General features: G+C 37.4%; 2 protein-coding genes across 2 annotated transcripts in view; one reads left to right on the top strand and one right to left on the bottom strand.

The window, feature by feature from the left end:
* LOC134670998 (neuropeptides capa receptor-like) overlaps positions 1–27,129 on the bottom strand; it is a gene marked incomplete at its 3' end in the record, with an annotated part of 60,946 nt that overhangs the window by 25,595 nt on the left and 8,222 nt on the right. The window contains exon 2 of the mRNA XM_063528818.1: positions 24,713–24,867. Within this exon, the coding sequence (XP_063384888.1) occupies positions 24,713–24,867 (155 nt within the window). The remainder of the gene's footprint in view (positions 1–24,712; positions 24,868–27,129) is intronic.
* LOC134670670 (uncharacterized) lies at positions 1,868–3,156 on the top strand. Its single transcript, XM_063528486.1, has 2 exons — positions 1,868–2,417; positions 2,917–3,156. Exons 1-2 carry the CDS (start codon positions 1,965–1,967, stop codon positions 3,046–3,048), a joined length of 585 nt encoding a protein of 194 aa, XP_063384556.1. The 5' UTR covers positions 1,868–1,964; the 3' UTR covers positions 3,049–3,156.

Here is a 27,129-nt window from a genome sequence, read left to right as displayed (position 1 = left end):
GGTATACTTCTTTTGAGATTCCACCGATTAACCAGCTCGCGCTGTCCCGCCTGCCTGTCAGCTGTCAGGCCTACATAATTGACAAGGCCATCGCGAAAAAAAACGGCGACATCGCAAAAGGAAATCTTCAGGAGTACACGAAAATATCTGGAATATCTGGATGAAAACTGACAGCGAGTACCGTTTACATGACAAAGAAAATTGATCGATAAGAGAGAACTATAGCACGTGATCGTCCATACAATAAGTTTTTGGCAAAAATTTCATTTTTGGTACAAGCTTTTATCGACGACTGTACTTTTTTTCCACAGGCAACTAATACTCATCGAGACAATTCTAAGAACCCCAAACACAATTAGGTTTCGTTTTTTTATCACAGAGTTTCTATGGCCGCCTCCGGTCTCCATCATCAGATCAGCTCGATGACACCATAATATTGCATTGTCACCCGACTTACATATGTATGCAAAATTTCAGCTCAATCGGAAATCGGGAAGTGAATCAAATTTAACTTGCAAGATTTGATTACACACCTACAGACAGACAACGATCAGGTGAAACTAAATAAAAGCTTGTAAAAAGAGAAAACGTTTTTCCGCTTCTAAATATTTAGTATCTTCGATATTAAACTTTCGTGAGACATATTTTAAATTGCGACTAACACTTCAAGTGAGTGAAACCGTTGTCGTATAAACAATTTTAGTATCCTATGGAGATAGTTAACGAAAAACTAGGTTTACTTATAGGTTTTTAAATGGTATGCCTATAAAAACTTAATTCTTGGCAACGTACCGCCAAGGCAGATTTCGAACTCCATAAAGATGTAGGTAACCCAATTTGGACTTGTGATATTTTGTAATAATGTGAATTATTGAACTCATAATCGGCTTTCTCGAAACTAGTCACATTATATTACCCCTTGTCCTGTTAATTTATTTAGGCTGTTTGAGGTCAAACGTGGGTAAACCTATTTAAACAGACGGCTATCATTCACTTATGTCCCAGTAAATTGGCCTAATTGCTTAGTTAGAGGCCTCAGGTGCCCTTTTAAGAGGAGATATTTGCCAAGTACTAGTAGGACCGAAGGGCGAAGGCTCTATAAAGCTATAGAAAGTAGGTAATACCTAGCTGTAGGGATCGGCGTTTTCATTGCACGGTAAGGTTATATCGAGCTATGTAGTCGATATTAAGATGCAAATGAAAGTCATACGCATCGTCATACTTTTCAGTAATTGTAATATATTTTGTCCTGCAATCATTTTGTGTAATGTCTTCTGATCTTATCTGAAAAGCTCGTCTTATAGAAATTGTTGTAAATTGTAATTTGAATAAGTTAATCTCTTATGAAATAGAATTCTGAAAACAACACTATAAAACTTCGACAAACACCAGAAGATGACAAAAAGTCACGTTTCCATACATTTTTTTAAGTTTCGATTGTAGTAACACTTATTGAAACTCATGCAATGTAGAGGCCCAACGGAGCCGACATGACTCATTGATAAAGGCTCCTTCTAGGTAAATATTGTAGATTTAATAAAAAAAGTTTCGTTTAGCATTTTCTATCGACTATTGTTATCTTGGCTAGACCCCCGCTCTTCTACATATATGTCAATGTAGTATAAACTTCCAGTAATTTGTCAATGTAGTAAAAACGTCCTTTAATTAAGGTAAGGTGGGGTAAGACTATCACCGGGACAAGACAAACACTTGTATAGAATCCTCATTGTTAAGGGTGTATATGTAAATAGGTTTTGATACGTTTACACTATTATCTATGTCTAGTCTTAAGTTCTTTTTTAATTCCATATTTAAATTCTAATGTAATTTTGACTGTTTATGTTGTTGTTTGTCAGTTCGCAAAATAAATCCGTTGCATACAGTCGACTGCCTGGTTTATTGATTATTTTCCACCTTTAGCCATCGAAATTCCCTCTTCTTTATTTGGTCCTTCTTCCTCACTCATGATCTTGCGATCTAAAACCAAGCAGTCGGCTAAAAGCGCTAAAATGACGCGCTCGGAAACGGGTACCCCTGCCACGGGTAGGCTCGGCCAGTCCAAAAAGTTGGACCACGGTGCGGCCGACGCCACCGTACCACCCGCGGCTTCCGACCCGCAAATCCCCGGGACGTCTCGCGAGTGCCTCCCAACCGGCACCAGCGCCGAACAAGTTAATGTTCCCCTCAGTTGCAGGTCTCGCGCTTCGGGCTCTACGCGATCATCGGCCACGATCAGGGCACGACGATTGACCGCGGAGGCCCACTTGGCCCGCAAAAGCATAGAAAGGGAACAGGAGCTCTTTCAACGCGAGCTCGACAACCAACGGAAACTCCTTGAGCAGGTTAAACAGGTAGAACAGCTTGAACTTGAAGCGAAAATAGTCGCCTTAGAAGCCGAGGAGCGATCCAATCACACGGTTAGTAATGCATATTCTCGTACAGCATCTTGGGTTCGTGACGTAAATCAGGAAAGGCAACCCGTAGACACACGGGCCGAAGTGGGTGTAACTATTCCGCCTCATATAGCGGTAGTTACCACCATGACTGCCGATCCCCCTATAAATTTACGGCCAGAACCTACTGTAGAGTGTAATGTAGTAAATAACCGTATTAATTCACCTTTATTGCGTGAAAACGTCAAACGTCAAAACGGCCACGATAATGCAGTGATTGATTTTATTAATAATGATCATGAAAATGAAGAGTGCCGCCGTCAAGACCAAACCGAGCCAATAACCGGCTCTGTTACGCTTTTACAAGCTATTGCCGATACGGCTGCCGCAGCTAAAGCGCTCGCCGCACGAGACGTGCCAAGAAAAGCTAAAATTGAGCTTCCAACTTTCTATGGCAACTCGTCACAATGGCTTCAATTTAAATACTTATTTGATAGTACTAAAACTTCTTATTACCCCGCAGAAAATACGGCGCGTCTATATAACGCACTCCGCGGGCCCGCCCGGGAGGCCGTCGCCTCTTTACTCAACACCGCGGCAGCTTCCGAAGATATCATGGCAGCACTCGAACGTACATTTGCTTGTCCCGAAATGATTGTCTTCGGCGAAGTACAGATTTTGAAAACGCTGCCTCGGCTCGGGCCTGACCTAAAGGAGATAGGTATTTTCGCTAACAAGGTACGCAATTCTTTATCTACTATGAAATTACTCGGCCTACGAGAATATTTACAATCGCCGGAGCTGTTTCATAATATTCTAGGAAAATTTATTTATTTGAGATTGGCCAACCACTTTTGGAACCGATGGGTAAAAGAAATTCTGCCAACCATGCAACCTCGCCAGATAGCGGAGAACAGAGAGCACGACTTGACTGTTGGCGACTTAGTCATCATTGTAGACCAAAACCTACCCCGAGGAACCTGGCCACGCGGCCGCGTCGTTGCTACATTCCCTGGCAGAGACGGAGTGGTCAGGGTGGTGGACGTAGCCACATCAGGTGGAATTCTTCGTCGACCTTCTAAAAAATTGGTCAGATTAGAGGCATAAAGTCTCAATTTATATCTAGTCTGGCTAGTTTTGTGTGCTTTCGCACACAAGGGGGTGGGATGTTAAGGGTGTATATGTAAATAGGTTTTGATACGTTTACACTATTATCTATGTCTAGTCTTAAGTTCTTTTTTAATTCCATATTTAAATACGAATGTAATTTTGACTGTTTATGTTGTTGTTTGTCAGTTCGCAAAATAAATCCATCCAAACTAGTCGACTGCCTGGTTTATTGATTATTTTCCACTTTAGCTATCGAAATTCCCTCGTCTTTGCTCATACTGTTCGTCTTGCCCGGAATAAAAAAACCGGGCAAGTGCGAGTAGGACTCGCGCACGAAGGGTTCCGTACCATAATGCAAAACAAAAAAAAAAAGCAAAAAAAAACGGTCACCCATCCAAGTACTGACCACTCCCGACGTTGCTTAACTTTGGTCAAAAATCACGTTTGTTGTATGGGAGCCCCATTTAAATTTTTATTTTATTCTGTTTTTAGTATTTGTTGTTATAGTGGCAACAGAAATACATCATCTGTGAAAATTTCAACTGTCTAGCTATCACGGTTCGTGAGATACAGCCTGGTGACAGACGGACGGACGGACGGACGGACGGACGGACGGACAGCGAAGTCTTAGTAATAGGGTCCCGTTTTACCCTTTGGGTACGGAACCCTAATAAACGATGTTCATCTTACCCCACCTTTCTCGTAATTTGCTGGATTACAACACCTAATACAGTAGACGGTGCAGACCGGAGTTTAGGCAGACCGAAAAGGAGATGGCGGGACGACTTGGACACATTCTACCCCAAATGGTGGGAAAATGTCGATGACAGGGTCGAGTGGAGAAAACGAGGGGAGGCCTTTGCCCAGCAGTGGGACACCAAAGTAGGCTAGGAAAAAAAAAAAACAACACCTAAAGTTATTTCATAATTAGCAATGAAACTTCTTTGTTTGCGTTCCTCTAAATGTATCCATGAGGTAGTTACAGGAAATAAGCATTAGGTAAATAGAAACAACCCCTGAAAAAGTAAACTCAATAAAAAGTTTGCGCCCAACCAAGTGTGATGGATTCCTTTCGTGTTTACCAGACTTGTTTGTTTCGGCTTGGAGAAAAATCCCATTTTGTTCTAAGCCGGTCTTTGATTACATATAACGTAACATACTAAGTTCTGTTATAGGTACCTACTCTATGCCAAGGTAATAAAAGCCATTCGGCGAGACCCTGATCCATATATGGGTCCCTGGCGCTCTCTCTTCAAAGACATATCGAAGAAGCTCAGACGCCACCGGTGACCTAAGAGCTGGCAGCTTTGTTCATCGTTTCGGTACTATGCCGCAAGCATATTTAAAATTTATTTTTGGTTTACTTTAGATTAAGTCATGATTTAGTTTAGTTTTTACGTATTATTTGTTATAATCATAATGTCATTTAATATACCTATTTATCTTTGTTAAAATCTAAAAAATGTCGCTTTTAAAGTTCCATTCTCATAATGTTGACTGATTTAGTTACCAAATTAAAAGTTATGAAATTATCCAATGCATGTAAAGTTTACATTATGCAAATGTGTTACACAATAACCAAATTCGTGGTAATAACATTACATTACGCTAATGAGAATAGTTCAATTCACGTTTGCGAATTGAAAACATGTAATAATGAGTAACCCGTTTAAAATAATTTAGCTTGGAAATAACTGAGGATTAGTTGGATTCATATCCTTATATATTCATATAATCCAACTAATCCTCAGTATGTGAAAAAGACGTCAAAAAGGAACTATAAAAGGGGTGTCTTTAACCGTTTACCAATTATAATAAAATTAAATCTGTGGAAAAAAATTAAGATACACACAAATTAAACCTGGGGAAAAAATTACAGATGTCAAAAGAAAAATAAACACATTAAAAAGGAATTATAGGAAGGAATAAAAATAAAAATAGGTCCAAACGCTCTGGAATTACGAAGAAATAAGTAAACACGATTTATTAAAACAGTTTATAATGACGTATGAATCTTTACCAGTTTTATGGGATCCAACTAATCCTCAGTAGGTATGTGAAAAAGGAAGTAAAAAATAAGGCATTCCTTGAACGTAGGTATACCAATTTATACTAAAATTAAATATGGGGAAAAATAAAGACGTCATAAGAAAAATAAACACTTTAAGAAGTAATTACAGGAACGGGTTAAAATTAAATAAAAATAGCTCCAAATACTCTGGATGTGCAGCCGATTAAATTTACGTCCCATCTTCGTGGATATTTCATTATTTAATGTTTTTAGAAAGACTGGAACGTCTCAGTCCCATACAACATGGGGAAAAAAATTACAGACGTCAAAAGAAAAATAAACACTTTAAGAAGTAATTACAGGAACGGGTTAAAATTAGATAAAATGAGCTCCAAATATTCTGGATGTGCAGCCGATGAAATTTACGTCCCATCTTCGTGGATATTTCATTATTTAAAGTTTTTAGAAAAACTGGAACGTCTCAGTCCCATACAACATGGGGAAAAAATTACAGACGTCAAAAGAAAATAAACACTTTAAGAATTAATTACAGGAACGGGTTAAAATGAAATAAAATGAGCTCCAAATACTCTGGATGTGCAGCCGATGAAATTTACGTCCCATCTTCGTGGATATTTCATTATTTAAAGTTTTTAGACAAACTGGAACTTCTCATGTCAGTTCCATACAACAGCAATGAAGGGTAAGAGACATTTGAGATTATTCGTTATTAAAGTTGGTAAATAAAAATGTAATATAATAATGAACTTATTATTATTTATTCAGACTTTATTTGTCAAATATTCCCTTCAGAACTGAAAGTAAGGTCATCCCTGACGGCCTTCGCCCTACTGAAACGATTTTTAACCCTTGTACACTCCAAAGGGGATAACAAATATTTTTTTAGGGATCAGTAGGTATTATAAAACGAATAATATTCTCTCGTCAGAAAAAAAAAATAGCATGCTACAGTTACTTTAGCAGCTTTTAATGACTCAAGAGGAATAGCTTTTTGAAAGTCACCAAATTTGGAACTTATCATTCCGAATACATTTTCATGATAAAGAACCAATAGAATAACTTCATTTGTTTTCCTCGCTCGGCCTGCAGGGATTCTATTGGTCCTTAAAATCACATCCCTCGCAAACCCTAGAAACGCATACCTACTTAACCTGCACAATCTATAATTGAAGGTTTAAATGTTTCTCGTTGACAAGTGTGGGAATGGTTTCATTATTTTTTTTTAAAGTGAAAATGCTCAATCGCCAATAAAAAATACGGGTAGGTATTCGTTATTTGTATATAATGTCGCAGAAGTCGGTAAATTCAGAGAATTATTTCCCCAATATTTCCAGATATTGATATCGGAGCAATCTTTCCATGTGCTCCGACTCCGACAATATATGAATTCTCTATCTGCATTTACTAGAGTCATACAATGGTATGTTATAGTTAAAACTTAAAGTATAAGGAGCCACTTTTTTAGGTTTTGTTATTGCCACATGCTTTTCATTAAAAGCTCCATAATTTAGGTATGTAGGTATTCCCACGCAGAGAAGAAGAATGGAAGGGAGCAACTCGCAATTTTGGAACTAAATATCAGTTTTGGAATTGTAGCTACCTACAATGAAATAAGAAGCACATCAACGGTTACTTCATCTACATCTACAATATACTCTTTATCAGTATCATTACCACCGGCAAAAATAATTAGAACAAAAAGCAGTGCGGTTTATAAACAAAACAAACTGTTAGAACAGGCTTGCCAGTAAGTATTTAAAATCATTAACAGCGGACACAAATTAGAAAATTTCAGCACAAGCAGTTGCTCGGTCAGAAATACTCGAAACTTTACACCCAACGCAAAAATTATATGCAGTGAAAGCAGTAAACGTAAATACTTTTCGAAGCACAACTAGGAAATTAGGGATAGTAGGGAATTAGGAATTAACGCGACACTCGGTCAAAATAAACGAATTGAATGAGAAGTGAGGCTTCCAACCTCCGTGGCGACCTGACATAGACCGACTGACTGACTGGCTGACTGACATACACATTTGGACGAACATTTAAATTCAAAATTCGACATGACATGAAAAAGGCTTGCCAGTATTTAAAATCATCTACAGCGGACACAAATTAGAAAAAATTCAGCACAAGCAGTTGCTCGGTCAGAAATACTCGAAATTTACACCCAACACAAAAATAAAAAGTAAGCACACACAGTGATAGCAGTAAACGACATACTTTTCGAAGCTCAACTAGGAAATTTAACGAGATACTCTGTCAAAATAAACGAATTGAATGATAAGTGAGGCTTCCAACCTCCGTGGCGACCTGACATATACTGACTGACTGACTGGCTGACATACATATTTGGACAGACATTTAAATTAAAAATTCGACATGACAATCACAGGACAAAGTCCCATCAGTCCACGAACAAGGCAGACGACGACGATAGACCGTACAATAAGCGAACAACATCACATTTATTAAATCCGACTTGTAATCCATAATAATCCGAGAGTCATGTTTCCATTCTCTCTCTGACAGTAACGTGGACAGTAACTTGGCACAGTCAATATTAAATAAAGCGCCATAACGTATTTAGCCAATAATAAAACTCTGTTGTAGGTATGTGTATGTGGACATTTTCAATTATGCGCGCCTTAAGTTGTATTCCAGTAACGTCTAACCGTCACATTCCTGACAAAATGACATTGACATTGCCCGTCAGTTTTGTGACAATTGCTAACCGGCCGTTCATTGGTACACAGTTTAGTGAAAACGCCTATATGTACTACGCCATACCCACAAACCCACGCGCATTGATACTATTGTATTTATGGCCCTGCACGTGTTATTTGATGCATTATAATACGTTTAACCTTGAACCTAGGTGTTTGAATCGAAATTTCATTCACACAAATCAAATGAATTCGGTTAATAATAGTCATTACTTCTACTGGAAAATTGTATTAAATACGATGAATCACGATATCACGAATGGCAAACATTATTTTTCATTCAAAATCTACCGTGTATAGAAATGACTTTTATCTAATGGATGACTCACGCTAGTCCGGGCCGGGGCCGGGCCGGAGCTTCGTTTTCTAAGCAATGCAGCACCACGTGATCGCCGATCAGCCGTCATAGACAGGGATCGGAAATTCGGATGCTTTTATACCTAAACTTCGGCCTCAGTACCTACACCGCGTTGTTGTCAGAGATGTGACTTATTTGAAATACTTGTATTTAAAATGCAAAATACCTATTTTGTATTTAAATACCTTTTGATAAAAACTATTTTGTATTTTATTTGAAATAGTTTTTGGGACCTATTTTCTATTTCCAAAATACAAAATACTTTATAGTAGGTAATTTAGGTAAGAGTTACAATCTCTTCTGATGTTACAATCCTGGCAATTCTCTCATTCTTTTAAAATGGAACTGTTGAATATATTTAGTTACGTCGCACATGACCCACAAGAGTGGTTAAAAAAGAAGAATCATGAGTGTTGCGAGGGTTTCAAGGCACGAGAGGAGAACAAATTTTTCTGCCCTGGTGAAACACAAACGTGACGTTTTCATTACACTAACGAGAGGTATTACCTATACTAGCTGTAAAATATTACATATCTAAATTTATGCTTTTAAAAATTGGCCGTTAAAAACAATCATCCATCCATCCTTCCGGTTAATATGAGCAAACAACTAGAAATTTGCACTTTAGATAGAGGACTGATTGACACACTGTTTTCAAAGAATAAAAAGAGTTTTTCAACTCGGAAATTCCGAGTAATACTTTTTAATTCAGACTAGGTATTCACTATTCAGAGTACCTTTTATAGCAAAGTATTTGTATTTTAAAAAAGTATTTTGTAAATACCTATTTCGTATTTTAAATATAAATTCAAAAACTATTTTGTATTTTGCATTTGAAATAGTATATCAAGGAAGTATTAGCATTTTGTATTTAAATACTTATTATAAAGTATTTTTCACATCTCTGGTTGTTGTTGAGTAGTATGGAGACGGACTCAATTAAATTTTGCTAATAAATTTACCGGGATTTCCCGTAATACCGGCAATTAGGATACATATACACATACGAATTAAAGTATTTAAATGTTATAAGTGTGAATCATACTTAAGTTAATAAGTGTGTAGCGGCCTTAAATAGAATATAGATTATCTATGGGACTTGCAATAATGGATCTGAATAAAACTCATGTTGATTAACAAGCTCTTGACTTTAAATATATTATTCATACTTAAAACCTATGAACATTACATGGCGCTGCGGCATAGAAGACCAAATATTAGAAAACAAATGAAGATTTCAAGAAACAAGTCATAACAAGAAAAATAGTAAGAATAAAAGAAGCGAGAAAATGGCGGAAGGAGCAGAGCATGGCGTTGTGGGACTAAAACCACCAGAAAAACTGAACAACAATGATTTAAAAAAATGGAAACAACGATTTGAGTTATATAGAAAAGCAAGCGGAGCTGACAAGAAAGATGATCAAGTACAGGTAGCATTATTGCTACACTGCATGGGTGAGGCTTGTATAGATATTTACAACACGCTCAATCTTGAAGAATCAGCTACATATGTTGAAGTTATTGCGGCGTTTGAGAATTATTTCATACCTCGAAAAAACCTAAGTGTAAATTCTCAGATATTTTTCACTAGAAATCAACTTGAGGGTGAGAATTTCGACAATTACTTAACAGAATTGAAAAAGTTGGCCAAAGAATGTGACTTTGGTACACTAGAAGATAGATTAATAAAAGATAAGCTAGTATCAGGTGTCTTCAATAAGAAACTGACAGATAGATTACTCCGGGAACCTGATTTGACACTAACAAAAGCGATCAATATATGTAAAGCAGCTGAGCTAGCTAATGAACAAGTCAAACAAATACAAGGAAAAAGCTCAGTAGAAAAAACAGAGGTGCAGGTCATTAGAAGAAACCAATAGCAAGAAAAGAGCAAGCAGCAACCAGTGGCAGTAAAGGTGGCGGTTCAAGCGGATCAACTTACCATCATCAAGGCCAGCAAGCGTCAGCCAGTAGCAGTAAAGGCAGTTCAAGTGGATCTACCTACCATCGTCAAGAAAGCAGACATCATGCAGAGTGCTACAGGTGTGGCTACAGTCATGAAAGGAATAAGTGTCCAGCGTATGGAAAAACTTGCAGCAAGTGTGGCAAGCTGGGACATTTTATTAAGAAGTGCAGATGGAATAAGATAGGTACAGTAAGAGTACAGTATTATGGTAGTACAAATCCTGAAGACCAAGGCACGAGTGACAGCGATTCACAAGAGATAGACATTTCAACGGTTAGCAATAAGAAAAGTAAAAGTAGTAGTTGGTATGAAAATGTCCATTTTGTGGAGCAGAATAAAGATTTCAAATTTAAGCTTGATAGTGGAGCTGCTTGTAATATAATACCCAGATCTTTATGCCACAAAATGAACATATTTCACTTTGAAAAATCAAATTGTCATTTGACTAATTATAGTGAAGAAAGTATTTCTACAGTTGGTGAACTTAACTTGAAGTGTAAAATATTAAACAAAGAATGTGTTATAAACTTCCAGGTATGTAAGAATGATTATGTGCCAGTATTAGGGTTGCCTACATTGGAAGAAATAGAATTAGTAGAAAGAAAAGTACAGGCTGTGACAGAAAAAATAGATATAAAAAATTATGAAGAGTTGTTTAAAGGGATTGGAAAAATAAAAAATTATGAATACAAAATAAAGTTGAAGGAGGGTGCAACAGGTAAAATAGAGTCTTGTAGACATGTGCCTTTTAAATTAATGTCAGATTTAAAAAAGGAGTTAAATAGTTTAGAAAGAAAAGGGATTATATCCAAAGTGCAGACACCCACCGAGTTTGTTAGTTCATTAGTAATGACTAGGAAGCCTGACAAATCATTGCGTATATGTTTAGACCCTCAGTATTTAAATACTCAAATACAGAGAGAACATATTCAAATCCCGACCCTAGAAGAGATAACAGCTAAATTGAAAGGTAGTAAATATTTCAGCACATTAGATGCCAATAAAGGATTTTTTCAAATAAGTTTGTCGGAAGACAGTCGAGAGTTGACAACATTTAACACCCCTTATGGGAGATATTTTTATAATAGATTGCCATTTGGGTTAGCGTCCAGTCCAGAAGTGTTTCAAAGAGTGTTCAGTAGTATTTTAGGTAGCATTCCAGATGTAGAAATTTACATAGATGACATACTAATTCATGCACAGACAGAGAGTGAACATGACCAAATTTTAAAGCAAGTGTTTGAAAAAGCAAAAGAGTATGGAATAAAGTTTAACAGAGCAAAGTGTCAATTCAAAAAACAAGAGGTAAAGTATTTAGGGCATGTTCTCACAACAGAAGGAATGAAAGTAGATAGTGACAGAATTAAAGCTATTACAGAAATGAAAGAACCTATAGTACTCATAAAGAATTGTTGCGTTTTTTGGGCATGATTAATTATGTGTCAAAATTCATACCCAATGTGTCCGAGGTGACAGCACCTTTGAGACAATTAAATAAAAAAGATGTACCATTTATTTGGACAGACTCACAACAAAAGGCTTATGATAGACTGAAAGAACTGATATGTAAACCACCAGTGTTAGCATATTTTGAAATAGATAGCCTTATAACTTTGAGTGTAGATGCGTCAAAAGATGGATTAGGCTGTGTGATTTTACAGAATAATAAACCAGTAGCTTATGGATCTAGGGCATTGACACCAACCGAACAAATGTACAGTCAGATTGAAAAAGAAAGCTTGGCAATTTTATTTGCATGTACTAAGTTTCATCAGTATGTATATGGGCAAGAGTTTATTGTAGAGTCAGATCACAAGCCCTTAGTTTCAATTTTTGCCAAACCGCTTAATAAATGCCCAGCTAGATTACAAAAAATGAAAATGGCATTACAACCATATAGTTTCCAGGTAGTATATAAACCGGGTAAAGAATTGCTAGTAGCGGACCACTTGAGTAGGTCATATTTAAATGACACTACACCAACATATGAAACAGATTTAGAGGCTCATGTTGCTATGGTAGTGCAGAGTGTAAGAATAACAGATAGGAAATTACAGGAAATGACAGATGAGACAAGACAGGACAGAGAGTTACAGTGTGTATTAAAATATATATTAAATGGATGGCCCAATAGTAAGAATGACATTGAGAATGAGGCTAAAATATACTATAGTTACAGAGATGAGTTGACAGAATATAAGGGACTGATTTGCAAAGGAAGTCAGATAGTAATACCTAAAAGTAAAAGACCTGAAATTTTGCAGAAAATTCATTATGCACACTTAGGAATTGACAAATGTAAAGCTTTAGCTAGGAAAACAGTATTTTGGCCTAATATGTCAAAAGAAATAGAGGATCTTGTTCAAAATTGTGATGCTTGTAAAAGTTTTCAGAAAAATAATAGGAAAGAACCATTAATAAATAAGGAAATCCCTGATAATGCATGGCAAATATTGGCAACAGATATATTTTTTCTCTATGGAGAACCTTATTTGTTAGTGGTGGACTCATACAGTAAGTTTGTTGAGATTGGTAAATTGCAGGATATGAACACTACTACCTTGATAAATTGTTTAAAATCAATATTGGCTAGACATGGAGTATGTGACATATTGTATTCAGACTCAGGCTCTCAATTTACCAGCCATGAATTTAAGAAATTTGCCAATGATTGGACATTTGAGCATATAATTATTAGTCCAAAGCACCATCAAGGAAATGGATTAGCTGAACGTTATATACAATCTGTAAAGCATATGCTGAAAAAGATGATATACACTAATAGAGACATAAATTTAGGATTGCTCATGTATAGAAATACTCCAGTACATTCCAACTTAACTCCTAGTGAGTTATTATACAAAAGAAAAGTAAAGACAATAATACCTTGTGTAACTGGAAATGATTGTAAAAATGATTTTAATTATAAAAATTCATTGACTGAAAATCAGCAAAAACAAAAGATGTATTATGATCTGAAAACTAGATCCTTACCACAGTTGGAAGTAGGAGATAAAGTAAAAATACAAAATGAAAGTAACATCAAGCCCTTACAGAGTGGCATAGTGGTAGGAAAGGCTCCAGGTCCCAGATCATATCATGTAAAAAATGAAGATGGAAATATTATAAAAAGGAATAGGTATATGTTAATAAAGGGTGGGACTTATAAAGAAAACAAATTGGACTATGATGACATTGTAATAAATAATGATAGGATACCAGATTTGCCTAATGATGTAGATATGGCTCATGGTTCAGGAAATGTGTCCAGGTCCAGTTCTTTTAATGATGTTATGCCTATGCCTAGTACTTTCTCAAGGTCTGGTAGACAAATCAAAAGACCAGGCCGCGTAGCCAAGATGCCAATCGCTCACGCTCCGTAGCGATCGAAACGCAACTGTCACTGTCGCACTAATATGGAAGAGCGATAGAGAGACATAAAGCTTTTCGTTGTCGAAGCGATAGCGATTGTAACCTTGGCTAGACCTACAGTTTACCTTAAGGACTATCAATTAGAATAATGTTTTTGAATTTAACATGTGGCATCCTTTCTAAGTGTTTATGAAAATAATGTTTAATGATTAATGTAACTTTTGTGTTTATGGAAAGGAAAGGATGTTATAAGTGTGAATCATACTTAAGTTAATAAGTGTGTAGCGGCCTTAAATAGAATATAGATTATCTATGGGACTTGCAATAATGGATCTGAATAAAACTCATGTTGATTAACAAGCTCTTGACTTTAAATATATTATTCATACTTAAAACCTATGAACATTACATTAAATAACATATTTCAGCTGTTTCTTTTTACAAAATATGTGGTAGGTATGCGGTGATTTTTTTGTTACACCCTGTTTGTAGTTAAAACTGTTTACAGTGTTTACCAACGTGTAGGTATGTTAACAAAATCGCTGAAAATAGTCTAAAACTAAATATTTTGACAGTTATCACTAGTTCGTGATGTTTCATACGATCCCGGAATCCCGGAACTTAAATAATTAAAATAATATTGTTAAGAAGTCGACTCCATACTTGCTGAGTTTTTTCCGGGAATTTGCTAAGTTTAGGTATAAAAGCATCCGAATTTCTGATCCTTGGCTCATAGATCACCCGGGGTAGCTTGAGTCATCCTTAAATCGCATTATCTAGTTACTAAGTATTATAATAAAAAAAATGCCATGATTAGGAGGACAGTGCAGTGGACAACAGCTTCTCCCTAAATACAAACGTATCTAGTCCCCACGTTCCTCCCCAGATAAATAGGCATTTAACATTTTTTTTTATAAATGGTATCAGTCGATCAGGATTGTGGAGGATCAAATGTCTGTATGGGAAATGTCCGGAAATATTGCGTTTATGTAGGTATAGTTATTGTTGCTATCCAATTTACATTTTTTCAAATAAAATGTAAGTAATCGAATGGTACCATTATTTTTTTCGTCTTTGGAAGTTGTAATTTTGTTTTAATGTTTGGGAACTTGTATTTTTTTATTCCCATATATTTTTAAGTTTCCAATTTATTGTGATAAACTGCTCATTTTCTATCTATTTAACTAGATTTAGTTATAAAATTCAACATGTGTCAACAACCCTATACCGGGTGTGGCCTGTAACACGAGCAAATAATTAAAACATAGATTGTACTCCTCAAACGGTGACACTTTTGTTCAACAACTTTTAAAAATTATGAAGTATTTAGACTCCCTATTTTTCATACAAAATAAATATTATCTTCAATGGACGCCATCGCCACGCCATATCATTGTGATTGACGTTGCTTATCACGCCTTTAAACATAACAAAATTCGCAATAAATTGCGTCTTAGAATAAACTTTAAAGTGTATTAAAAATCAAACCACAAGTTATTTTTAAAGGTCGCTGAACAAATGTTGGTCAGTATGAGGAATACAGCCTACAGTTAAATTTTTTGCTCATATTACAGGCCACACCCGGTATATGATTTGCCGCTCACCGCCCCGCCGGTCGCGTCAGTCGCGTGTGACCAGACTGCGGCCCAAGTCAGGATGGAACTCTCCGCGCGAGCTCGGTTTAATACCTACGAATCCGCTCCCGTTCACGGTAGAAAAGCAAGCCAGTTGGTTGCCACACGCGCTCACGTACGCACGTCACCGCGCGCCGCACTGTCATTTTTTACGATAGTTACAAGCTACGTAGTAGGTACCTACCTACTATTGAATTTCTTTAATTAAACATGTAATGTTTATTATGTATGACAAATGTATAGTTTTAGATATCTGTCTATTTGAAATAGGTAGCATATTTTTTGAATTTATTTTGGTAAATGTTTAGTTTAACGACAGTAAGTTAACTTTACACCGGAAAGTGCCTACTCATTTTTGCTCTGGTTAACTTATAATTAATTACCTGTACTCATGGGGTTTATATTATTTTTCTTTATTGTGTAACATTAATCTCTATCTGGTATTAAATTAAATTACACGAAGTTTTAAATTAATTCTTGCTGGGATTATTGCGCGGTTTATAAAACGGCGTAAACACTGCGGTTACTGCAGGGACATACGACCTTTTAAAATGACTATTTCGCAAACACGCATAATCGGAATAATAATAATAATAATAACCCCGCGGGGGCAGCTTGTGGCGAGCTGACGGTGAGTGGCGACACCGCGGACCCCTATTCCAGAGGGCCCTGTCATCTGGCCCTCGCCTCTGTGCTTGCCTTGATTGGCCGGCCAGAGTGGATTCGCAAGAGCGGGACCTATGCTCCAGGTTGGAAGTGTAAAATGTCATAACGCCGGCGGCCCTTGAACGGATTACCGGGATCTGGCTACCGCAGACTCACCTCTCAACAACTTCATAGCCACTCCAAAGTGTTGCCCTGTTGTCGCACTGTGCGTGCGGCCATTGCGGGGCCCACTCAATGAGTTGGCGAGTCACCACCTGTCTTATACAATTTTGAGACTGATTGTCACGGCAGGTGTCCGCTAGTCTCTCCCATAGCCCATTATCCAGTCTATCCAATTTTCAAATCTATAGCCCATGACCTTAGTTCCCATCGCAGCACAAAAGTGCTGCACTGCAATAGTCTTTGCACCTGGCGGGGACCATCTCCGGATGTATCACATTGTGCGTTCGGGGATGGTATCCGCCACGTGTATCCCTTGCTTTTAGATTAAAGTGTCTTAAAGGGCCTCTGCGCTGTTGGCTTCGGCCCCACGTAAGCCTCCCAAAGGTCCGGGACCCCATGGTCCCGAGATATGGAAAAGACATACAAATAATAATAATAATAATGTGTTTATAATTTTTTTTATTGTTTTGTAAGTGTTTTTATATTTTACTTTTATATTCATATTATAATTAACCTAACTTAAGAAGAAAAATAAATAAAGATAAATAATAATAAAATACTTTATTGCACACTACAAAACAAAAGATACAGAAAAAAACATTGGAGTTTAACGGTGTAGGTAACAATATTAGGTATAATTTAAGATTTAGCTTTCCTTTTATTTCACTCCGCTGTTTAAGTAGGTATTTATTTATCATTTCTAAGCGTCAGCAACCCTAGCGTTGTGCCGGTGCGCGCGGTGCGGGGAGCGGCGCTTTGAAGGTCACTCCATTGTATTTTTGTATAGGTATCAAAACGGTAGGTATTTGCGTTTTGTTTGAGAGAAAAGTATCTGTTCGTAAGAACTATTATATAATCTGTGCCCAAGTCACAACCGTCTTCTGATGTTCTTCTCTCACAAGATGAAATTGGAAGTTCAAACAGATTCCAATGCCACTGACGGTAGTGACGGTTGTTATAAAAACTCGAAAAAGGAATTCAATAAAGAACACGAAGAATTTAATCATAAGTAATATTCCACGGAAAATAACAAATAAATAATTTGGAAATTTTAGAATGGATACACATTAATAATTCGAAATTAAAACAATATTGAAATCTGTGATCTTGCTTATAATGAATACCTATGAAAAAGAATTCAAAAACATGTTTTTCATATGCTAATTGAGGCTCTACAATAACATTATTATTAAAACGTATAATAAAAACAAAACTAAAATTTAAATAAATAACACTATAATAAGTCTAATAATTCCCCGAACAAATACGGAGTACTGCTACAATGTTCTGCTGCCAAAGTGCAGCACTAGCAGAAACCTAAATGATATATTGTAGTAACTTATATATGTTACGGGTAATGTTAGAAGGTTAATTAAACTGAAGTTTATAACTTATATAACTTGTTGCATCATCACTTTTGTTTGACATTACCCTCGCATTGTTGGGTAGACCTAGAGATGTATACGGGTAAACGCCGAGTACCAATTAAAAATTTATTTAATATTCTGGCTTTACCCAAAACCCTGGGTAATACTAGGTACACCCATGTAAACTTAAGTTTGCTTATCCTTCTATTAGTTATTGGCCGTCACATTTTCTTCGTTTTAAATGATTCGCTGAAATCTGACAAAAAAATCCAATCTCACGAGCTTTACTTTTATTTTTTATTTATTTGCTATTCAAAGAATTTCAGTAAAAGGAATTTTTTTATTCTATTTAAGTAGGTACATACTTCTACAAACTCAAGGTGCCAATTAGATTTGGTTTCCGGGAATTGCCTTTTTCGCTTCTCCGAATTCTAAGTCAAATTTGTTAAATGCGATATTATTATCGTTTTTTTTATAGCCTATTTTGTGTCCCTAAATCTATGTTAATATAATAAATAAATAATTATAATAAATGTCCATAGCTATCCATGTTATGGATGTTTTCTAAGTATATAAATTCCTCCGACCGGGGCCGTCACAAAACTGACAACAATATTTTTTATGCACAAACACTTGGATACTTTTTTGTCTCATTCAATAGTAGGTACCTACTTATCTACTCGTTACTCTGACTTAATTATTTACTCGTTATTTCTAAGTCTAAATTTTTAACCGACTTAAGTCCTTTTGTCGAAAGTCTTTAATCAATGTGTGTTACCAGTGATGACTTACGGCTCCGAAACGTGGTCTTTCACTATCGGCCTCATCTCAAAACTCAAAGTCGCTCAACGAGCTATGGAGAGGGCTATGCTCGGAGTTTCTCTACGTGATCGAATCAGAAATGAGGAGATCCGTAGACGAACTAAAGTCACCGACATAGCCCACCGGATTAGCAAGCTGAAGTGGCAATGGGCAGGCCACATTGCACGCAGAGAAGATGGCCAATGGGGTCGAAAAGTGCTCGAGTGGAGACCACGGACTAGCAAGCGCAGCGTAGGACGTCCACCCACAAGATGGACAGACGATCTTGTTAAGGTCGCCGGAAGACGCTGGATGCGGGTCGCTTCCAACCGGCACGTATGGAGGTCCAAGGGGGAGGCCTATGTTCAGCAGTGGACGTCTTATGGCTGAGATGAAGTCCTTTTGTACCCAGTTATATCAGGCATTTAATAAAAAATTTAGTTTTTTTAATGTAGTAGCTTTAATAATGATTTGTATTTTTGTAAAATACCATGGATGCAATGAATAAAATGATTATGATTATGATCCCCACGTCACAGGCTAAGCCTAGTGTGGGGATCACTGTAGGTACTGCCCCTCTGTAATATCAAGTTATGAAACTTATGAAATAAATATTTTTTTAATTTAAATAACCCAAAAGTTGACGGTATTTCGAAAATAAGTAAATGGTGCCATTTTTTCTGAATACTACCACCATAAATAGTTAAAGAAGTGACAGGAGGCGGCTGCGTGACGGTACGTAGCGGGAAATGGGAAATGTCACGGTTAACTTCCGTGATAAATTGCGTTTCTTGCCGAATCGAGAGTGACATCGCCCATTTCCCTGTGCTGCTATATGTCACTAGAAAGGCTTAATAGTTATTTGTACAACAAGAGGTCAAAGTTTGATATTTCTTCGAGTGCTTATTTTGAGTCCCGTGCAGGCGAATGATTCTATAATAGATTCACGAGCGTAGCGAGTACTTTGATCTCGAGTAGTACACAAAAATTTTCACCCTAAGCAGTGAGAACATAACTTGAGGGACAGAGATAATAGAACCCAAGTATATCGAATTTGTATTAGACCCCGCATGTTGAAATGACATTGACTATAAAGGTCACTTGAATGTCATTTTGTCTCACTCAGTGAGCAAAATGCGACTTTGCTCACTGAGTGAGACAAAATGACTCAGTGAGCAAAATCGCATTTTGCTCACTGTTTTTAAGAAGCAAAGTACCCTTGTTCGAGCTGCTGAGGTGAAAAAGATATAATGCCCTCAACTACGCTTTTAACTAATTTCATTTAAATTAAAACTTTACTAAAGTTATCACGAAAGTATGAAAATCGCAATACCTCGAATTGCCGGGACGTACTCCTAGCCAGCCGAAGTTGCTGTTAAATGTAAAACCTTCGCTTCGCTCGCTATTGTCAATATAAGTACACCTAATTGCGCTAAAGCTATTCACGGCTCACTGTGTAACACAAAAGCTAAACATAAAGACCGGACTACTAAGTACCCGTTCAACCATTAGGAATCTCTTAAAAATACTTGACATATCTCACCTTAACAAAATCGCGTAGACGCAGGTACGCCAGAAAAATAATGGCACGATTTATAATGTTAAATCGATCAATCTGAAATAGCTTCTTGTCCGACTACGGAAGGTTGAAAATTCTTTGAAGATTCGATGTTATTACAGTTCATTGGTCCAAAAGAATCGAGGGTTACGGCTCATGCGCGGTTCGCGCTTGATTTGTTCTGGAGTCTTTTTGGAGTTAGATCATCTAGTAAATTAGACACTTTAACCCTTTAATGCTCAAAAAAAATTTTCTATTTTTTTCTGCTTTTAAGCACATAAATGAGTTCTTAGGGGTAATATAAAGTACAGAAAAATAATAAAAAAAATATTTTGTATATGATCTTCTAGAAAACATATGTTAAGAATACTCAACATTGCCCAACTTTCACAATATCACCATGGGCAACCAATGTTGAGTACTCTCAACATTGCGCATGATTTAGAGATAATGAAGAAATAAAAAAATTATAGTTTTTAATAAAAAGTTTCTATTGAGTGTCATGAAAAGAGTAGAAACCATTTGTTTTTGCTACTAGGCGAGACATAATATCAATTTTGAATATGTTCGTGTATCCTATTTTGCAATACGTTCAAGGTGTACACTGATTTTATATACTGAACTACAAGATGTGGAGGTCCTGGAACTCAAAGCTTCTAAAAAAAACAGGGCCCAGCCCTGTTTTTAGGTTTCCATACCTAAAGGGTAAAAACGGAACCCTATTACTAAGACTCCACCACAGTCTGTCACCAGGCTGTATCTCATGAAAGTCATGAACCGTAGTAGCTATAGCTACACAGTTGAAAATTTCGCAGATGATGTATTTCTGTTGCCGCTGTAACAACAAATACTAAAAAGTACGGAACCCTCGGTGGGCGAGTCCGCCTTGCACTTTTCTAGTTTCTTTTTAGCAGCTCCATTGCTAGTTGTGTTGTAGTCTTAATTTATTCAGTAGCATAGTCTTTTCAGTAGGTCCTGCTTGTCGCCGATACAACAACCAGACATTATTTACTTTTATCTATAAAATCTGGATATCCAAAGAAGTTCGTAAACCTCATTCGCTAATTTCACGATGGCATGAAAGCGCAGGTTCAACAGGAAAACGAACTCTTTGAGGAGATCCAGGTTACAAGCGGAGTGAAGCAGGGATGTGTCATGGCACCCACACTAATTGCCATATCCATGCTTCTCAGTGGAGACAACTAAATGTGAGGGGCCTGAGAAAGGTGTCTTAAAGGTTCAGGGCGAAGTCTAAAGTGCGACGAGTCTACATATTAGAGATACTCTACGCTGACGACGTATGCCTTATGTCTGGCAGTATGGCGCATCTCCAAAGCTACGTTGATACATTAAACCGCTCTTGGCAACAATTCGGGCTGGTAATAAGTATTTCCAAGACACAAATCCTCAACAACCACCCTGTGGAGTTGAATCTGATTAAAAACCACTGAATCTAGATGGGAAACCACTAGATGAAGTCTTATTTTAAATATCTTGGGATCCCTATACGACATAACAACACCCTGGCTTCAGAAATACCATCTCGCATCGCCAAAGCCGCTCCCATTATATCAAGTTTGAGACTAAGATAAACATCTAAAGGCCGTAATAATCCCAGTCCTGTATGGCGCAGAGACACGATACATGTACAAGCCAGATAGCAAAGTTTAGGTACTCAGAATTAAATGGCAGGACCGTATTCCAAACTCCGAGGTTCTGCGTCGTTCCGGGATGTACGGCATGGAGGCACTATTGATGCAGCGTCAGCTCAGGTGGTGTGGGCATGTTCTTCGGATGGACGATCGCCGCCTGCCTAAAGCTATATTCTACTCAGAATTAGCAGAGGGCAAGCGGAAGCACGGCGGACATGCTCAAGCGTCACCTAAACGTGTGTGATATCGATCCTGCACGTTGGGATGGGAAGACCTCGCTGCAAAACGGTCATCTTGGCGGTCCACCACCTTTGAATTCATCAAGTCGTGGATGTTGCATCTTCCCTTATATTAACCTTATCTTCACACTGTTAAAATTAAGAAAATTACTTAACAGCCTAACACGTATGTACTTTATTCATAGCGTCGCAGTGTTAAGAATGCTCAACATGCGTTACACTAAGTATATTTCTAAGAATCTCGCAATGTTGAGCATTCTCAACACACATAATGGTAACCCAGTCCTGTGTTAGTTAGGCTTCTATTGTGTTATAAAAACATAAAAACACAAAGCACACACCCTCAAGAACACATTGTAATAGTATTTCAATCGACATTATAGGTATAAATATTTTTTAATATTTTTTAATTAACTTGCGTCCTGAGGTCAATTGATGTCGTGGCACTATTTTGCCATTAACTGTCAAAATACGTGCGCCTGGGCAATAATCTCACTCGTCGAAGATGCGTTAGGTTTTAAACTATCATTTTATTAAAAAAAGTACTGAGTTTAAGTGTAAATTACGTTGCAATATTTTTTTGATTCTTATGTTAAGTATACTCAACATTGCGAATTAAAGGGTTAAGAAAAAAAACCGGGCAAGTGCGAGTCGGACTCGCGCACGAAGGGTTCCGTACCATAATGCAAAAAAAAAACAAAAAAAGGCAAAAAAAACGGTCACCCATCCAAGTATACTGACACTCCCGACGTTGCTTAACTTTGGTCAAAAATCACGTTTGTTGTATGGGAGCCCCATTTAAATCTTTATTTTATTCTGTTTTTAGTATTTGTTGTTACAGCGGCAACAGAAATACATCATCTGTGAAAATTTCAACTGTCTAGCTATCACGGTTCGTGAGATACAGCCTGGTGACAGACGGACGGACGGACGGACGGACGGACGGACGGACAGCGAAGTCTTAGTAATAGGGTCCCGTTTTACCCTTTGGGTACGGAACCCTAAAAAGGAACACCTTAAGGTGAGGTGAGGATGTTAACTGCAGCTGCATTACTGTTGCGATTGCGACATCCGAACATCACCTTAAGTCAAGTGTTTCGCACTCTAAAGAAAAACCGCAAATCGATGTACAGTTTGGCCATTTGGCATCATAGACTAGGAATCCTCTAGACCGAGTTTAGAGCAATTATTTCATGCAACCGATGATGCCAAAACTGCGGGGGTTCGCGGGACGAGGTGAGCGAAGTCCCGTGCCGTGATTGGTCCGTTCAAAGACACGGACTACGTCACACAAAGACACTTTCGACTCCAACATGGAGTGAAATTGCCGTATACGTGGCAGAGGGGGTAGCGCGGCTATGCTAAGTCTGGAGGATGTTTTGTCTGTTTGACATACGCACATTTCAGGTCAAAACAAATTTTTTGACCGGCAGTTCTTAATAAAATTTCCCTTACAATGAAATATTTGAACAAATTAAATCATTTTCCAGGAAATATTTTAATTTGTTTTTTATCAAGTAGAAACACTACTATATAAATTATAAACTGAAATAAATGTCATATACTAAGAAAAAATGCCAATGTTAGGGGGCGCCACAAGCCTTCAGTAAAAAGAGCATATACTTGGAAAATTTGACTAATGTCTCTGTGACCCGGTGGCCGAGTGGTTCAGGCACCTGCCGCGATAGCAGAGGACGCTGGTTCGATTCCAGCCTGGAGCACTGGAGGCCTTGGTCATTTTTTCTTAGTATATGACATTTATTTCAGTTTAAAATTTCCCTTAGTGGAGGAGTGCTGTAATTTTTTTCAGAAACCACCCTAGCCAACCAACTAGCCTATCGCGTGTGGAATCATATGTAAGGTTTTTGAGACAATTCTAAAAATATAAAAATATCATTACATTTCAGCTATTTTTTTAATAAAAATGATTTTCTAAACATGTACCAAGTTTGGACTCCTCCAGATACGATATGGCTGATTTTTTTGTACATTATATCATAAATGATATGTGATATCCTCATATCTAACCCTAAAAAAGAAATTTTGAAAATAATTACATTTAGTTTTTTTGATAATTTTTCTATATCACACAGTTCAACTTCAGTCCCTACCTATTTTACGAGACTTATGGAACTGTACTGCAGATATGGTACATGTTAAATCATAAAATGATACGTAATATCCATATATCCATCTGGGAGTACCTCTCCCTCACTTACCTCCCTTGAGCTGCGCCTTTTCATCAGTTGGCGTTTTGTCGATATGCGATGTCATGTAAGGCTAGGCCCCAAGAGAACCCGCCAAGTAGTTCGCTAGTAGTTCTATTATATACATGTTATACCTCAATCCGATGCCAATGCCGCTTAAATATGTACTCTTGGTTTACAAATCTTAGTGGGAATTATCTCAGGATGTAGGTTACACTTAGGCTAGGCCCCAAGAGAACCCGCCAAGTGGTTCGCTAGTATTATACTACACATGTTATACCTCAATCCGATGACAATGCCACTTAAATATGTACTCTTGGGTTACAAATCTTAGTGGAAATTATCTCAGGATGCAGGTAACACTAATGTATAAACCTATGTCCTCTTTTTGTATTATCTGTCTATGTCTGTTTTTTTTTCAATAAAGAGAATCAAATTAAATAGTAGTGAATGTGGAATGACTTACGCTTCTGAGATAAGGGCCCGTAGCTTGCAGAACACGATGCCCAAGAAGTAGGGGTATTGGTGCCAGCACACCAGTAAGTCGTTGGGGAGACCTAGAGGCAAAACAAAATTCAAAATTAACGTTATTGTATGAACAGTATTTCGGCGGGTGGGAATCTGCCAAATCTTAGAACAGAACAGGTGACACAGCAAGATACTGTTGTGTCGCCAATTGACACAAAGCATCAGTTAATATTTTAAAGATAGTTTTTAAAAAATTTGTACGTGTAAAATCAACAGTAACAGTACCATAAAGTGAGGTAACTTTAGTCCATAACTGACAACTATGGTCCAAATTCAAGTTCCAGTAAAATATGTGTTGAGTATGTATAGATTTATACTGGCAGTTATTTATGTTATTATGAATCTTGACTAGTTCGATGTCAAAATGTCACAGTGCAAAAAATGAAAGGAATATCTGTTTTTGTGTTACGTATGTTAATGATGGTTTTATTTAAATATATATTATGTTTCGGACCTCTGAGTATTATTCCAACCTGCACCAACCTCGAAGTTCTAGAGAAGGCAAAAGAGAAAAGACAAATAATGCACGTCATTGAAAAACGTAGAGCCAAATGTATAGGTCACATACTCCGACACGAAGGGTTAAACAAAATCATACTGGAGGGCAGAATTCAGGAAAAAAGAGGAAGAGGAAGACCCAGAATATCATACATGACACAGATAAAAGAATGGTGCTGTAGCCACTCATATCAGGGAGTAAAAACGAAAGCCCAGAATAGGCTGGAATGGAAAATGCTGCAGCGACAGAGGGCCAGGCCCTCTTAATGATGATAATGATGAGTATTATTCAATTTTTTTTTTTATGTAATAGGTAGTCGGCAAACGAGCAGACGAGCCGCCTGATGGGAAGCGGTCATCGTCGCCCATGGACATAAGCAACACCACAGGAGCCACTTAAGCGTTGCCGACCCTTGAGAACCCTAAATATGTATAAGAAAAACTCAAATTATGTTAAGTATCTAATATAGAAAAAGCTTAAGTAGGTATCTAAGCTCCAAAGAAAAACGGTACATTAGATCAATTTCAATACATGAAACTCCATGCAAAAATCTGAGTTGAACTCCGACGTTTCGTCCAAAATTACCTCGATTGTTTGCGTGAAATACGCAAAACACAGACAGCAAACAGTACAATATTGAATACTTTTTCGATCTCCGCTCCCTTTTGAAAAGTTGAAATACGCCGCACAAAGACAAAAGGATGTTTCAATTCCAACATGTTTCCGAGTTCCGATGTTTTCGTAATTTTCGCTTTTGTTGCAGAAACCGGTTTTTATAAGTTGAAACCGGATTTTAACTATTTTACTTATCGGCGGTTATTAATTAGCGGGGCTCGTTTTCACAATTTAAAAAACCTTTATTATTTAAAGTTTTCAGATTTTTCACTGTACTTATACTTGTAAGTAGTGTATGACGATATTACTTGCCAAATTTCATAGTACTAGGTCAACGGGAAATAGATATCCTATAAATTTTGATTCCCTAAGAGTGTATTAGAAATACTCGAAATACAGGCACAGGATAAGTAATAGTATTATCATACAGAACGGACACGCACCGCCCCGCCCCGACTCGGATTACCTCGCCCCGCGACTGAGTTCTGACGGACTCCTGACATACGCTCAGTTCGGCTAGCGACGCCGCGACGCGATGACGCAACGTTCAAAATGCCGGTGTATTGTGCGATGTACGGGCACCTACTTATTGTAGAAATGAATAATAATATAGTTTTCCAAAGAGACGAAATATGTATCAGTAAATAAGGCTATACTTTTGCGTAAAAATAATAATATCATATGAACTAAAACCCGTTCGTTGAATTTGTGAATGTTAAGCCAACATTTAATATTTAAAGTACCTAAGGTAACTAGACCTTCTACACAGATATTCCTCGTAAATGTAATATTTTAATATTTTTAGTTTAACACTCTTTTCACAAAAAAGAACTTGTTGGTCGCGGGACATTCACGTTTGATTTTTAATTTAATTTTAAGAATTTAAGAATTAATTATGTATGTTATATAAAATAATCAATAGGCATCAACAATAAGGTACATTTAATAATGGCGTGTTGAAAGTCAAAGTACGTGCAGGACTATAAACTGACAAAGCCAATTCAACAATTGGAGCGAAATAAAACATAAACCTTTATTTTGTTTTTTTACGTATTTCGGTCGAATTATGCAACGCAGCGGGCCGCTCGTCGTGTCCTTCGGCCGGCCTCGGCAAACCTCGGCTTCGCCTTCCCCGCGCGCCGCACGAGTCAGCCCTAAGCCACTTACTCACACAATGACGCGTGTACAGACGTGCCGTGCACACATATAAACGCAAATGATTTTCGATGTCCATACATCGT

This window comes from Cydia fagiglandana, chromosome 14, assembly GCF_963556715.1.
Source record: "Cydia fagiglandana chromosome 14, ilCydFagi1.1, whole genome shotgun sequence".
NCBI classification, from domain to species: Eukaryota; Metazoa; Arthropoda; class Insecta; order Lepidoptera; family Tortricidae; genus Cydia; species Cydia fagiglandana.
Note: the sequence above shows the minus strand (reverse complement) of the source record. Positions and strands in the feature narration are given on the sequence as shown.

Bases quoted from the DNA above. Each gene is read 5' to 3' on its own strand.
- LOC134670670 (XM_063528486.1), top strand. From the start codon at position 1,965: ATGATCTTGCGATCTAAAACCAAGCAGTCGGCTAAAAGCGCTAAAATG. The intron at 2,418-2,916 runs GTTAGTAATGCA...ATTACCCCGCAG, and splicing joins AGGAGCGATCCAATCACACG to AAAATACGGCGCGTCTATAT.